Below are 16,486 nucleotides of genomic sequence, written 5' to 3'. Positions count from 1 at the left end.
TGACTATTCTTACTGACAGCTGGTGATCCATTGTCATCACTGACTGTTCTTACTGACGGCTGGTGATCCAGTGTCATCACTAACTGTTCTTACTGGCGGCTGGTGATCCGGTGTCATCACTGACTATTCTTACTGACGGCTGGTGATCCATTGTCATCACTGACTGTTCTTACTGACGGCTGGTGATCCATTGTCATCACTAACTGTTCTTACTGACGGCTGGTGATCCATTGTCATCACTAACTGTTCTTACTGACAGCTGGTGATCCATTGTCATCACTGACTGTTTTTACTGACGGCTGGTGATCCAGTGTCATCACTAACTGTTCTTACTGGCGGCTGGTGATCCGGTGTCATCACTGACTATTCTTACTGACGGCTGGTGATCCATTGTCATCACTGACTGTTCTTACTGACGGCTGGTGATCCATTGTCATCACTAACTGTTCTTACTGACGGCTGGTGATCCGGTGTCATCACTGACTATTCTTACTGACGGCTGGTGATCCATTGTCATCACTAACTGTTCTTACTGACGGCTGGTGATCCGGTGTCATCACTGACTGTTCTTACTGACGGCTGGTGATCCATTGTCATCACTAACTGTTCTTACTGACGGCTGGTGATCCATTGTCATCACTAACTGTTCTTACTGACGGCTCGTGATCCGGTGTCATCACTAACTGTTCTTACTGACGGCTGGTGATCCAGTGTCATCACTGACTGTTCTTACTGACGGCTGGTGATCCGGTGTCATCACTGACTATTCTTACTGACAGCTGGTGATCTGGTGTCATCACTAACTGTTCTGACAGCTGGTGATCTAGTGTCTTCACTGACTTCTTACTTACGGCTGGTGATCCGTGACTTTACTGACAGTTCTTACTGACGGCTGGTGATGTGGTGTCATCACTGACTATTCTTACTGACAGCTAGTGATCCGGTGTCATCACTGACTGTTCTTACTGACAGCTAGCGATTCTTACTGACAGCTGGTGATACGTTGTCATCACTGACTGTTCTTATTGACGGCTGGTGATCCGATGTGTTTACTGACTGTTCTTACTGACGTCGGTGATCCGGTGTCTTTACTGACTGTTTCCCCCTGGATTTGCAGCCTGAGAATCTCCTCTACACATCTAAGGACAGCAAAGCGGAGCTGAAGATCACAGATTTTGGCTTTTCCAAGGAGACGACAGTTCAGAACGCGCTGCAGACTCCGTGCTACACCCCGTACTATGTGGGTGAGTGCAGAGGGTGCGGGGACGGGTATACAGGGTGGCAGAGGTTTTCTGGGCGCCACAGTCAGTCACACTGCTCCAGCCGAGGACACATTGTAACGCCTGTCTCCTCTCCGCAGCTCCTGAGGTTCTGGGTCCAGAAAAGTATGACAAGTCATGTGACATGTGGTCTCTGGGGGTCATCATGTACATCCTGTAAGTCCTGTGCCGCTGCTCTTTTAGGCTCCGCTTATCCACTTGGGCGCCCTCAGGTCTATCAGCATCTGGGAAAGCTGGGTGTCAGAAGCAGCCACTCACCTGACCGGTCCTCTGTTCATTCCTCTCACATGTCCCCTGACCTCTGATCTGTCCTCTGTCCTTTCCTCTCCTCTGACCTCTCCTCTCACCTGTCCTCTGACCTCTCCTCTCTTCCCACCTGTCCTCTGACCTCTCCTCTGTCCTCTCACCTGTCCTCTCCTCTCACCTGTCCTCTGACCTCTCACCTGTCCTCTGACCTCTCCCCTGTCCTCTCACCTGTCCTCTCCTCTCACCTCTCCTCTGTCCTCTCACCTGTCCTCTGACCTCTCCTCTCACCTGTCCTCTCCTCTCACCTCTCCTCTGTCCTCTCACCTGTCCTCTGACCTCTCACCTGTCCTCTGACCTCTCCTCTGACCTCTCCTCTCACCTGTCCTGTCCTCTCCTCACCTTTCCTCTGACCTCTCCTCTCACCTGTCCTCTCCTCTGACCTCTCCTGTCCTCTGACCTCTCCTCTCACCTGTCCTCTGACCTCTCCTCTCACCTGTCCTCTGACCTCTCCTCTCACCTGTCCTCTCCTCTGACCTCTCCTGTCCTCTGACCTCTCCTCTCACCTGTCCTCTGACCTCTCCTCTCACCTGTCCTCTCCTCACCTGTCCTCTGACCTCTCCTCTCACCTGTCCTCTCCTCTGACCTCTCCTGTCCTCTGACCTCTCCTCTCACCTGTCCTCTGACCTCTCCTCTCACCTGTCCTCTCACCTGTCCTCTCCTCTCACCTCTCCTCTCACCTGTCCTCTCCTCTGACCTCTCCTGTCCTCTCACCTCTCCTCTCACCTCTCCTCTCACCTCTCCTCTCACCTGTCCTCTGACCTCTCCTCTCACCTGTCCTCTGACCTCTCCTCTCACCTGTCCTCTGACCTCTCCTCTCACCTGTCCTCTGACCTCTCCTCTCACCTGTCCTCTGACCTCTCCTCTCACCTGTCCTCTGACCTCTCCTCTCACCTGTCCTCTGACCTCTCCTCTCACCTGTCCTCTGACCTCTCCTCTCACCTGTCCTCTGACCTCTCCTCTCACCTGTCCTCTCCTCTCACCTGTCCTCTCCTCTGACCTCTCCTCTGACCTCTCCTGTCCTCTGACCTCTCCTCTCACCTGTCCTCTGACCTCTCCTCTCACCTGTTCTCTGACCTCTCCTCTGTCCTCTCACCTCTCCTCTCACCTGTCCTGTCCTCTGACCTCTCGTCTCACCTGTCCTCTCCTCTGACCTCTCCTCTCACCTGTCCTCTCCTCTGACCTCTCCTCTCACCTGTCCTCTCCTCTGACCTCTCCTGTCCTCTGACCTCTCCTCTCACCTGTCCTCTCCTCTGACCTCTCCTGTCCTCTGACCTCTCCTCTCACCTGTCCTCTGACCTCTCCTGTCCTCTGACCTCTCCTCTCACCTGTCCTCTGACCTCTCCTCTCACCTGTCCTCTCCTCTGACCTCTCCTGTCCTCTGACCTCTCCTCTCACCTGTCCTCTGACCTCTCCTCTCACCTGTCCTCTGACCTCTCCTCTCACCTGTCCTCTGACCTCTCCTCTCACCTGTCCTCTGACCTCTCCTCTCACCTGTCCTCTGACCTCTCCTCTCACCTGTCCTCTGACCTCTCCTCTGACCTCTCCTCTCACCTGTCCTCTGACCTCTCCTCTCACCTGTCCTCTGACCTCTCCTCTCACCTGTCCTCTCCTCTCACCTGTCCTCTGACCTCTCCTCTCACCTGTCCTCTGACCTCTCCTCTCACCTGTCCTCTCCTCTGACCTCTCCTGTCCTCTGTCCTCTCCTCTGACCTCTCCTGTCCTCTGACCTCTCCTCTCACCTGTCCTCTGACCTCTCCTCTCACCTGTTCTCTGACCTCTCCTCTGTCCTCTCACCTCTCCTCTCACCTGTCCTGTCCTCTCCTCACCTTTCCTCTGACCTCTCCTCTCACCTGTCCTCTCCTCTGACCTCTCCTGTCCTCTGACCTCTCCTCTCACCTGTCCTCTGACCTCTCCTCTGACCTCTCCTGTCCTCTGACCTCTCCTCTCACCTGTCCTCTGACCTCTCCTCTCACCTGTCCTCTGACCTCTCCTCTCACCTGTCCTCTGACCTCTCCTCTCACCTGTCCTCTCCTCTGACCTGTCCTGTCCTCTGACCTCTCCTCTCACCTGTCCTCTCCTCTGACCTCTCCTGTCCTCTGACCTCTCCTCTCACCTGTCCTCTCCTCTGACCTCTCCTGTCCTGACCTCTCCTCTCACCTGTCCTGTCCTCTGACCTCTCCTCTCACCTGTCCTCTCCTCTGACCTCCTGTCCTCTGACCTCTCCTCTCACCTGTCCTCTGACCTCTCCTCTCACCTGTCCTCTCCCCTCTCCTCTCACCTGTCCTCTGACCTCTCCTCTCACCTGTCCTCTGACCTCTCCTCTCACCTGTCCTCTGACCTCTCCTCTCACCTGTCCTCTCCTCTGACCTCTCCTGTCCTCTGACCTCTCCTCTCACCTGTCCTCTCCTCTGACCTGTCCTGTCCTCTGACCTCTCCTCTCACCTGTCCTCTCCTCTGACCTCTCCTGTCCTCTGACCTCTCCTCTCACCTGTCCTCTCCTCTGACCTCTCCTGTCCTGACCTCTCCTCTCACCTGTCCTGTCCTCTGACCTCTCCTCTCACCTGTCCTCTCCTCTGACCTCCTGTCCTCTGACCTCTCCTCTCACCTGTCCTCTGACCTCTCCTCTCACCTGTCCTCTCCTCTGACCTCTCCTGTCCTCTGACCTCTCCTCTCACCTGTCCTCTGACCTCTCCTCTCACCTGTCCTCTGACCTCTCCTCTCACCTGTCCTCTGACCTCTCCTCTCACCTGTCCTCTCCTCTGACCTCTCCTGTCCTCTGACCTCTCCTCTCACCTGTCCTCTGACCTCTCCTCTCACCTGTCCTCTGACCTCTCCTCTCACCTGTCCTCTGACCTCTCCTCTCACCTGTCCTCTGACCTCTCCTCTCACCTGTCCTCTGACCTCTCCTCTCACCTGTCCTCTGACCTCTCCTCTCACCTGTCCTCTCCTCTGCCCGCAGGCTCTGTGGTTACCCTCCTTTCTATTCCAACACGGGCCAGGCCATCTCTCCAGGGATGAAGAAGAGAATCCGCATGGGTCAGTATGAATTCCCAGCCCCGGAGTGGAACGAGGTGTCGGGGGAAGGTACGAAGCCTTAAAGGGGCAGCCTCTTCTGTGTATCCTTGTCTCATTCACATCTACATTAGCAGTAAAGTTACCTATGTAGTCATTTCCTCCAGTCACATCCAAAGCTGCAACCAAAATCCTGCAAACAGCAGATGAGCTCCTCCCCCGCGGGCCAACATGTGACCGGACCTTATAGACCTCTGAGCTCCCACAATGCTCTGCTTTGGATGTGACTGGAGTATAATCTGTATATTCTGTAGTGGAGTCAGGTGGAGCAGACCCCGGTGTAAGACGAAGAGCGGCTGCTCAGACACAACCCAATGCTGCACTAACGTCAACCTGTGGTTGGTGACTGCGGCTGACACTTCACCTCTTTTTTTTCCTTTTACAGCCAAAGAGATGATCCAGCATCTTCTGAGAACGGAGCCGACGGAGCGGATGTCAATCACCCAGTTCATGAATCACTCCTGGATAAACGTATGTGCAGACTCATCAGAGCCATGAACGTCTCCAGCTAGGATCAGCAGGACACCATTATTGTTCCTACCAACTGTGGCCACAAGGGGGCGCAGTGATTACTACCTACAGCACATCTCTGCCCCTGCAGTCTGTGGCCACAAGGTGGCGCTGTGATCTCTGCCCCTGCAGTCTGTGGACACTTCAGAGTTTTGCACATTCTTTCTTTCCCTGTGAATGTTCAGCTTAGTTGGATGTTGGGTTTTTACTGATGATGTTTTCTTGTATGCAGCAATCTATGGCGGTCCCACAGACCCCACTCCACACGGCACGTGTCCTTCAGGAGGACAAAGAACACTGGGACGAAGTCAAGGTGGGTGATCAACAACTCAGGGTAATGATGTCACAATCCCAGATTCCCTGCACCTAATCCCAACCTTCTCCTCCTGTTTATGGACCCTCTGCATCAGATCCCAGATCTTCTCCTCTTGATTCTGACCCACTGTACCTGATCCCAGATCTTTTTCTGATCTTTTCTATCTGATCTTTACTTTTCGATCCCGATCTTCTCCTGATCCCCTGCACCTGTTACCAGATCTCTTTATCATGATGCCCTGCTGTTGATCCCAGATCTTCTTTCCCTGATCCTGACCCCTGCCCTGATCCCAGATCTTCTCCTCTGTATCATGATGCCCTGCAGTTGATCCCAGATCTTCTTTCCCTGATCCTGACCTCTGCCCTGATCCCAGATCTTCTCCTCTTTATCATGATGCCCTGCAGTTGATCCCAGATCTTCTTTCCCTGACCCCTGCCCTGATCCCAGATCTCCTCTTTATCATGATGCCCTTCTGTTGATCCCAGATCTTCTTTCCCTGATCCTGCCCCTGCCCTGATCCCAGATCTTTCCTTTCTGCTCCCTGGATCTTTCTTTTCTGTGATCTGTTCTTCTCGTTCCTGGCCTCTTTTCCTCGCTTCCTCCTCTGTTCTCTGATTCCTTGTCTCTTACTCCTCAGGAGGAAATGACCAGCGCTTTGGCCACCATGAGGGTCGACTATGACCAGGTGAAGATAAAAGATCTCAACTCGTCCACCAACAGATTACTGAACAAACGCCGCAAGAAACAAACCGATGGCAGTGCGCCCCCTGCAGGCTGCAACAACCAATAGGACTCTGGAAGGCCAGGAAGTGTTGTCATAGGGTCGGAGCCTGTGTGGCTTTTTGCTATTTTTCTGGTCTTTTGTTTTTCTGTAGACGGTGTGAACGGCTCCGCTGCGGGGTCGCTGCGCCCAGCCTGTACATACTTATACATATTTATGGAAACTGTCGATAAAACCTTTGTGTCTCAGGAAGTTGTGAATGTTTTACCATTGGCTGATGCCCGTCCTCCTGTGCCCCCCACTGAGGGTTGTGGCCGAGGGTCCTATAGGCTGTGGTCTATACCCCAACAACCCCAGGGCTCAGCCATCATGGCCCGTATCCCCTCGCCTATGTAGACGGCCAGCGTGTAATCTACACCTCTGCATTTCTATCACTGAGGCTTGTAAATAGGAGAAGCCTCTGCTAGTGTTCATCCTGAGCCTGCTGGTTCATCAACAGAAGCTGGAGGAGTGTGGCTCTAGATGGCAATGTGACGTTGTGACTGGGGCAGAATTTGGGCAGAAGGATGGAATCTGTGACCCTGATGGTGACGCCGGAGCCCAGACGTCTGGAGCGTTTCAGAGGTAAAGCGTCGGACGAGATGGAGGGGGCGCGAATTCTGATCATCTCATGTGGAGGGAATGACTGGGCCGAGCGTCCGGACCCCCGGCAGGATGGATCCTGGTGAATGTCACTGCGGACGCTCAGCGATTTCCATCCCTGGGGCCGAGATACTGAGACGACCTCAGAAGATTATCACAGACGGGACACGGACGCCCTCATCGCACACCCCAGATGCTTCAAAACTACAACTCCCAGCATGCCCAGACAAGGGATTTAAAGGGGCTTTGCACACATTAAAATCCATAAAAGATTTTTGAATCGTAAGATCTGGAAGATATCGATGCACACAATGTGCACACACATAATGGATCCGGTATAAGACCTCGGCTTCCTGTCAGTGAATGGGAACATTGGGGGTTTCTACATTCAGAGTATGGATGCCATCCTGAGGTTTTACTGCGCACAGCTGGAGGGTTGTTACAATTGTATCCAGCTCCAGTCCTCAGGCCTCTCCAGCAAATCCAGACATCATGATCTGCTGGGAGAAAACTAACCAAATCCTGAGCTGCTGGGAAGTCTCCGGAGGCTGTGCGCACCGCTGCAATGTGTCAGGCCTGAGTCCTGGCTGTGGAGCCTGGAAACAGTGTAACAAACCCTCAGCTATGAAAAGAATTAGGTCACGGCAGATTTTCCAACAGGAACGTTTCATTTCACTGAAAGGAAGCAGAGCTGTTACCTCTGCTGGATGCACCGCTGTGCTCTGCTTCCTGCTCTAGTCGACGGCTGTCGGTGTCACCTCACATGCTCAGCTCTGCTACCTCACTGGGCTCTGCCATTCTGCCACAAGTGTGCCACCTTACATGCTCAGCCCTGCTGCATCACTGGGATCTGCCATTTTGCCACAAGTGTGCCACCTTACATGCTCAGCCCTGCTGCATCACTGGGCTCTGCCATTTTGCCACAAGTGTGCCACCTCACATGCTCAGCCCTGCTGCATCACTGGGCTCTGCCATTTTGCCACAAGTGTGCCACCTCACATGCTCAGCCCTGCTACATCACTGGGCTCTGCCATTTTGCCACAAGTGTGCCACCTTACATGCTCAGCCCAGCTACATCACTGGGCTCTGCCATTCTGTCACAAGTGCGCCACCTCACATGCTCAGTTCTGCTACCTCACTGGGCACTGCCATGCTGCCACAAGTGTGCTACCTTACATGCTCAGCTCTGCTACCTCATTGGGCTCTGCCACAATTGTGCCACCTTACATGCTCAGCCCTGCTGCATCACTACCCTCTGCTATGTCTTTGAACACTGCTATACTGCCACAAGGGAGGCTTGCAGGGTTAGCCGAGAGATGGGTGGGGTGGGACTGGCTAACCACACATACCTCCCACCTATGTGGGTGGTTTCAGCTACATAATGTGACTGTCTTGGTCACATGTTCTGTGTTGTAAGGTCATGCAAGAGGACCGGCCTGTGTGTTGGAAGCTCCTATGAGTGGATGAATTCCTGAATAGCACATGGAGAGGCCATGTACCTGGATGGTCACTGTGTTGGAAGGTCCCACGAGGGGACTGGATTCCTGAAGAGCACAGGGTGAGACCATGTGCGTGCAGAGTCTGATGGCACTGCGTTGGGGAAGCTACCATCCTTCTGAGGGTCTGGACTGTCGGGAGTGCCCTGGTCGCAAGGACAGTGATCCCAGCAAGGCAGCTTCCCTGGGAGAGAGGACTGACAAGGAGTCAGTGTGTGGAGCAGGAGCTCCTGCAAGGTAACTCCAGACAAGGGGGTTATGTGTTATGTTTGCTAATGACAGGTGTTATGAAGGCAATCCAGAAACACAGTGTGCTTAGCGATCAGAGCGCACACAGTGATCTGACAAATACCCAAAAATACAAGAACGAGCTCTGAGACGTGGAAACTCTGTAGACTGCACACCTGATCCTATCCTAAACACAACTAAAAGCGGCTGTGGATTGCGCCTAACAACTACCTAGGCAACTCGGCACAGCCTAAGAAACTAGCTAGCCTGAAGATAGAAAAATAGGCCTGACTTGCCCCAGAGAAATTCCCCAAAGGAAAAGGCAGCCCCCCACATATAATGACTGAGAGTAAGATGAAAAGACAAAACGTAGGGATGAAATAGATTCAGCAAAGTGGGGCCCGATATTCTAGGACAGAGCGAGGACAGTAAAGCGAACTTTGCAGTCTACAAAAAACCCTAAAGCAAAACCACGCAAAGGGGGCAAAAAAAAACCACCGTGCCGAACTAACGGCACGGCGGTACACCCTTTGCGTCTCAGAGCTTCCAGCAAAACAAAAGACAAGCTGGACAGAAAAAAAGCAACAAAAAAGCACTTAGCTATACAGAGCAGCAGGTCACAGGAACAATCAGGAGAAGCTCAGATCCAACACTGAAACATAGACAAGGAGCAAGGATAGCAGCATCAGGCGGAGTTAATTAATGAAGCAGTTAACGAGCTCACCAGAACACCTGAGGGAGGAAGCTCAGAAACTGCAGTACCACTTGTGACCACAGGAGTGAATTCAGCCACAGAATTCACAACAGTACCCCCCCTTGAGGAGGGGTCACCGAACCCTCACCAGAGCCCCCAGGCCGACCAGGATGAGCCACATGAAAGGCACGAACAAGATCGGAAGCATGAACATCAGAGGCAAAGACCCAGGAATTATCTTCCTGAGCATAACCCTTCCATTTAACCAGATACTGGAGTTTCCGTCTAGAAACACGAGAATCCAAAATCTTCTCCACAATATACTCCAATTCCCCCTCCACCAAAACCGGGGCAGGAGGCTCAACAGATGGAACCATAGGTGCCACGTATCTCCGCAACAACGACCTATGGAATACATTATGTATGGAAAAGGAGTCTGGGAGGGTCAAACGAAAAGACACAGGATTGAGAACCTCAGAAATCCTATACGGACCAATAAAACGAGGTTTAAATTTAGGAGAGGAAACCTTCATAGGAATATGACGAGAAGATAACCAAACCAGATCCCCAACACGAAGTCAGGGACCCACACGGCGTCTGCGATTAGCGAAAAGTTGAGCTTTCTCCTGGGACAAGATCAAATTGTCCACTACCTGAGTCCAGATCTGCTGCAACCTATCCACCACAGAATCCACACCAGGACAGTCCGAAGACTCAACCTGTCCTGAAGAGAAACGAGGATGGAACCCAGAATTGCAAAAAAATGGAGAAACCAAGGTAGCCGAGCTGGCCCGATTATTAAGGGCGAACTCAGCCAACGGCAAAAAGGACACCCAGTCATCCTGGTCTGCAGAAACAAAACATCTCAGATATGTTTCCAAGGTCTGATTGGTTCGTTCGGTCTGGCCATTAGTCTGAGGATGGAAAGTCGAGGAAAAAGATAGGTCAATGCCCATCCTACCACAAAAGGCTCGCCAAAACCTTGAAACAAACTGGGAACCTCTGTCAGAAACAATATTCTCAGGAATGCCATGCAACCGAACCACATGCTGAAAGAACAAAGGTACCAAATCAGAGGAGGAAGGCAATTTAGCCAAGGGCACCAGATGGACCATTTTAGAAAAGCGATCACAGACCACCCAAATGACTGACATCTTTTGAGAAACGGGAAGGTCAGAAATGAAATCCATCGAAATATGTGTCCAAGGCCTCTTTGGGACCAGCAAGGGCAAAAGCAACCCACTGGCACGAGAACAGCAGGGCTTAGCCCTAGCACAAATCCCACAGGACTGCACAAAAGTACGTACATCCCGTGACAGAGATGGCCACCAGAAGGATCTAGCCACTAACTCTCTGGTACCAAAGATTCCTGGATGACCAGCCAACACCGAACAATGAAGTTCAGAGATAAGTTTATTAGTCCACCTATCAGGGACGAACAGTTTCTCCGCTGGACAACGATCAGGTTTATTCGCCTGAAATTTTTGCAGCACCCGCCGCAAATCAGGGGAGATGGCAGACACAATGACTCCTTCCTTGAGGATACCCGCTGGCTCAGATAAACCCGGAGAGTCGGGCACAAAACTCCTAGACAGAGCATCCGCCTTCACATTTTTAGAGCCCGGAAGGTACGAAATCACAAAGTCGAAGCGGGCAAAAAATAACGACCAACGGGCCTGTCTAGGATTCAAGCGCTTGGCAGACTCGAGATAAGTCAGGTTCTTATGATCAGTCAATACCACCACGCGATGCTTAGCTCCTTCAAGCCAATGACGCCACTCCTCGAATGCCCACTTCATGGCCAGCAACTCTCGATTGCCCACATCATAATTACGCTCAGCGGGCGAAAACTTCCTGAAAAAGAAAGCACATGGTTTCATCACTGAGCAATCAGAACCTCTCTGTGACAAAACCGCCCCTGCTCCAATCTCAGAAGCATCAACCTCGACCTGGAACGGAAGAGAAACATCTGGCTGACAACACAGGGGCAGAACAAAAACGACGCTTCAACTCCTGAAAAGCTTCCACAGCAGCAGAAGACCAATTAACCAAATCAGCACCCTTCTTGGTCAAATCGGTCAATGGTTTGGCAATGCTAGAAAAATTACAGATGAAGCGACGATAAAAATTAGCAAAGCCCAGGAACTTTTGCAGACTTTTCAGAGATGTCGGCTGAATCCAATCCTGGATGGCTTGGACCTTAACTGGATCCATCTCGATAGTAGAAGGGGTAAAGATGAACCCCAAAAATGAAACTTTCTGCACACCGAAGAGACACTTTGATCCCTTCACAAACAAAGAGTTAGCACGCAGGACCTGAAAAACCATTCTGACCTGCTTCACATGAGACTCCCAATCATCTGAGAAGATCAAAATGTCATCCAAGTAAACAATCAGGAATTTATCCAGATACTCACGGAAGATGTCATGCATAAAAGACTGAAACACAGATGGAGCATTGGCAAGTCCGAACGGCATCACTAGATACTCAAAATGACCCTCGGGCGTATTGAATGCAGTTTTCCATTCATCTCCTTGCCTGATTCTCACCAGATTATACGCACCACGAAGATCTATCTTAGTGAACCAACTAGCCCCCTTAATCCGAGCAAACAAGTCAGATAACAATGGCAAGGGATACTGAAATTTAACAGTGATCTTATTAAGAAGGCGGTAATCAATACACGGTCTCAGCGAACCATCCTTCTTGGCTACAAAGAAGAACCCTGCTCCCAGTGGTGATGACGATGGGCGAATATGTCCCTTCTCCAGGGATTCCTTCACATAACTGCGCATAGCGGCGTGTTCGGGCACGGATAAATTAAATAATCGACCTTTAGGGAATTTACTACCAGGAATCAAATTGATAGCACAATCACAATCCCTATGCGGAGGTAGGGCATCGGACTTGGGCTCTTCAAATACATCCTGATAATCAGACAAGAACTCTGGGACCTCAGAAGGGGTGGATGACGAAATCGACAAAAATGGAACATCACCATGTACCCCCTGACAACCCCAGCTGGTTACCGACATGGAATTCCAATCCAATACTGGATTATGGGTTTGTAGCCATGGCAACCCCAACACGACCACATCATGCAGATTATGCAACACCAGAAAGCGAATAACCCCCTGATGTGCAGGAACCATGCACATGGTCAGCTGGGCCCAGTATTGAGGTTTATTCTTGGCCAAAGGCGTAGCATCAATTCCTCTCAATGGAATAGGACACCGCAAAGGCTCCAAGAAAAACCCACAACGTTTAGCATAATCCAAATCCATCAGATTCAGGGCAGCGCCCGAATCCACAAACGCCATGACAGAAAACGACGACAAAGAGCATATCAAGGTAATGGACAGAAGGAATTTGGACTGTACAGTACCAATGACGGCAGACCTAGCGGACCGCTTAGTGCGCTTAGGACAATCAGAAATAGCATGAGTGGAATCACCACAGTAGAAACACAGACCATTCAGACGTCTGTATTCCTGCCGTTCAACTCTAGTCATAGTCCTATCGCACTGCATAGGCTCAGGTTTAACCTCAGGCAGTACCGCCAAATGGTGCACAGATTTACGCTCGCGCAAGCGTCGACCGATCTGAATGGCCAAAGACAAAGACTCATTCAAACCAGCAGGCATAGGAAATCCCACCATGACATCCTTAAGAGCCTCAGAGAGACCCTTTCTGAACAAAGCTGCCAGCGCAGATTCATTCCACTGAGTGAGTACTGACCATTTCCTAAATTTCTGACAATATACTTCTATATCATCCTGACCCTGGCACAAAGCCAGCAAATTTTTCTCAGCCTGATCCACTGAATTAGGCTCATCGTACAGCAATCCGAGCGCCAGGAAAAACGCATCGACACTACTCAATGCAGGGTCTCCTGGCGCAAGAGAAAATGCCCAGTCTTGAGGGTCGCCGCGCAAAAAAGAAATAATAATCAAAACCTGTTGAATAGGATTACCAGAAGAATGAGGTTTCAAGGCCAGAAATAGCTTACAATTATTTTTGAAACTTAGAAACTTAGTTCTATCTCCAAAAAACAAATCAGGAATAGGAATTCTTGGTTCTAACATAGATTTCTGATCAATAGTATCTTGAATTTTTTGTACATTTATAACGAGATTATCCATTGAAGAGCACAGACCCTGAATATCCATGTCCACACCTGTGTCCAGAATCACCCAAATGTCTAGGGGGAAAAAAAAAAGTGAACACAGCAGAAAAAACAAAAACAAAAAAAAAAAAAAAAAAAAAATGATGTCAGAACTTTTTCTTTCCCTCTATTGAGAATCATTAGTGCGGCTCCTTGTACTGTTATGTTTGCTAATGACAGGTGTTATGAAGGCAATCCAGAAACACAGTGTGCTTAGCGATCAGAGCGCACACAGTGATCTGACAAATACCCAAAAATACAAGAACGAGCTCTGAGACGTGGAAACTCTGTAGACTGCACACCTGATCCTATCCTAAACACAACTAAAAGCGGCTGTGGATTGCGCCTAACAACTACCTAGGCAACTCGGCACAGCCTAAGAAACTAGCTAGCCTGAAGATAGAAAAATAGGCCTGACTTGCCCCAGAGAAATTCCCCAAAGGAAAAGGCAGCCCCCGACATATAATGACTGTGAGTAAGATGAAAAGACAAAACGTAGGGATGAAATAGATTCAGCAAAGTGGGGCCCGATATTCTAGGACAGAGCAAGGACAGTAAAGCGAACTTTGCAGTCTACAAAAAACCCTAAAGCAAAACCACGCAAAGGGGGCAAAAAAAACCCACCGTGCCGAACTAACGGCACGGCGGTACACCCTTTGCGTCTCAGAGCTTCCAGCAAAACAAAAGACAAGCTGGACAGAAAAAAAGCAACAAAAAAGCAAAAAGCACTTAGCTATACAGAGCAGCAGGTCACAGGAACAATCAGGAGAAGCTCAGATCCAACACTGAAACATAGACAAGGAGCAAGGATAGCAGCATCAGGCGGAGTTAATTAATGAAGCAGTTAACGAGCTCACCAGAACACCTGAGGGAGGAAGCTCAGAAGCTGCAGTACCACTTGTGACCACAGGAGTGAATTCAGCCACAGAATTCACAACAGTTATGGTAACGGCAGACTGTTAGTGCCTATTGTGTTATGTGGACATTAATGAACTGTTCGGCATGCGGTCGCCCACGGTAACTGAACAAAGCTTGTTTAGAGACTGCAAGTTAAAGCAGTTTACTATGAAGTGCTGTGGACTGTGTGTTAAGCCTGTGATACGTAACATGGCCTCAAGCAGGTTCATAAGTGCAAAATAAACCGCATGGACTATTCGCAGTGAGAAAACATTCCTGGGTGCTTTCATCCCATTGCCATGCGAGTGTCACCCAACACATGCAGTAAGCACTGCCTTACAACTGCCACAAGTGTGCCACCTCACATGCCCAGCCCTGCTGCATAACTGGGCTCTGCTGTACTGCCACAAGTGTGCCTCCTCACATGCCCAGCTCTGCTATACTGCCACACGTGTGCCTCCTCACATGCCCAGCTCTGCTGTACTGCCACAAGTGTGCCTCCTCACATGCCCAGCTCTACTGTACTGCCACAAGTGTGCCATCTCACATGCCTAGCTCTGCTACTTCACTGGGCTCTGCTGTACTGCCACAAGTGTGCCTCCTCAGATGCCTAGCTCTGCTATACTGTCACAAGTGTACCTCTTCACGTGCCTAGCTCTGCTAAACTGCCACAAGTGTGCCTCCTCATGTGCTTAGCCCTGCTATACTGCCACAAGTGTGCCTCCTCACACGCCCAGCTCTGCTGTACTGCCACAAGTGTGCCTCCTCACATGCCCAGCTCTGCTGTACTGCCACAAGTGTGCCTCCTCACATGCCTAGCTCTGCTGTACTGCCACAAGTGTGCTTCCTCACATGCCCAGCTCTTCTATTTCTCTGGGCTCTGCTATATTGCCACAAGTGTGCCTCCTCACATGCCCAGCTCTGCTATACTGCCACAAGTGTGCCTCCTCACATGCCCAGCTCTGCTGTACTGCCACAAGTGTGCCACCTCACATGCCTAGCTCTGCTACTTCACTGGGCTCTGCTGTACTGCCACAAGTGTGCCTCCTCTGATGCCTAGCTCTGCTATACTGTCACAAGTGTACCTCTTCACGTGCCTAGCTCGGCTATACTGTCACAAGTGTGCCTCCTCACGTGCTTAGCCCTGCTATACTGCCACAAGTGTGCCTCCTCACACGCCCAGCTCTGCTGTACTGCCACAAGTGTGCTTCCTCACATGCCCAGCTCTGCTGTACTGCCACAAGTGTGCTTCCTCACATGCCCAGCTCTTCTATTTCTCTGGGCTCTGCTATGCTGCCACAAGTGTGCCTCTTCACATGCCCAGCTCTGCTGTACTGCCACAAGTGTGCCTCTTCACATGCCCAGCTCTGCTATACTGCCACAGGTGTGCCTCCTCACTTGCCCAGCTCTGCTGTTTCTCTGAGCTCTGTTAAAACTCTCATCTCTGCTCCCATCTGTTGACCTATTGAGTTTTGCTTCATCTTCGAGACTCCTGCACTAGGCCATTGTCCCGACACTGCTTCATCGGTCTCCCTATGCGGAGTCTCCAGCCTCCAGTCTAGAGCTCGACCTCTAATAGTCTCTCACTAATGGGCAATAACACTCAGCAAATTGCCCCCAACAGTGGTAAATGGGGACAGAATAGAGGCAGTTCCTGGTGTCACATGGAGCATCACGTGATCCCTCTCAGCCAGTCAGCAGCTCTAAACTGGGTCATGTGATGCAGCATAAATTCAACTTCTGAGCCATGTCACATGATCCTCCAGGATGTTGCCGACTGGCTGAGGGGGGTCATGTGACTCTCCAGAAGAAGGAAGTGCCTTCTTGTCAGTTCGGTGGTTCAGTGCGAGTTGCACATTACTTTGCAGGATTCCTGTGTACTGATCACTTTATACCTCACAAGCATGAGCCAAAAATATGCTCATTTGACAAATTCCACGTAAATATGGCCCTATGGCTGCGTTCAGCATAGACGTGCGAAGTATTCCTGGGAATATGGCAAAAAAAACAGGTCAGAAACACAAAAAGGACATTGTCGTACCTGTGTCCACCGCTGTCAGGAGAAAACATTGCAGCTCAGCCTCCGGCCACAAGGGGGCGACACAGCTTCACCTATCACTGAGGCTGTGATCCTCTGAGGCGGCGGAAGATGACACTG

At 50.8% G+C, this 16,486-nt stretch overlaps 1 protein-coding gene across 1 annotated transcript in view; it reads left to right on the top strand.

Moving 5' to 3' along the window:
- MAPKAPK3 (MAPK activated protein kinase 3) overlaps positions 1-6,453 on the top strand; it is a 75,381-nt gene extending 68,928 nt beyond the window's left edge. Inside the window, exons 5-10 of the mRNA XM_069736074.1 lie at positions 1,118-1,244; positions 1,361-1,436; positions 4,546-4,670; positions 5,044-5,129; positions 5,401-5,481; positions 6,122-6,453. Coding sequence (XP_069592175.1) covers positions 1,118-1,244; positions 1,361-1,436; positions 4,546-4,670; positions 5,044-5,129; positions 5,401-5,481; positions 6,122-6,274 — 648 coding nt within the window. The 3' untranslated portion in view covers positions 6,275-6,453. The remainder of the gene's footprint in view (positions 1-1,117; positions 1,245-1,360; positions 1,437-4,545; positions 4,671-5,043; positions 5,130-5,400; positions 5,482-6,121) is intronic.
- Positions 6,454-16,486: the final 10,033 nt, after the last annotated feature.

Source organism: Ranitomeya imitator, chromosome 8 (genome assembly GCF_032444005.1).
Source record: "Ranitomeya imitator isolate aRanImi1 chromosome 8, aRanImi1.pri, whole genome shotgun sequence".
Taxonomy (NCBI): Eukaryota; Metazoa; Chordata; class Amphibia; order Anura; family Dendrobatidae; genus Ranitomeya; species Ranitomeya imitator.
This window is presented reverse-complemented; position numbering and strand designations above follow the sequence as displayed.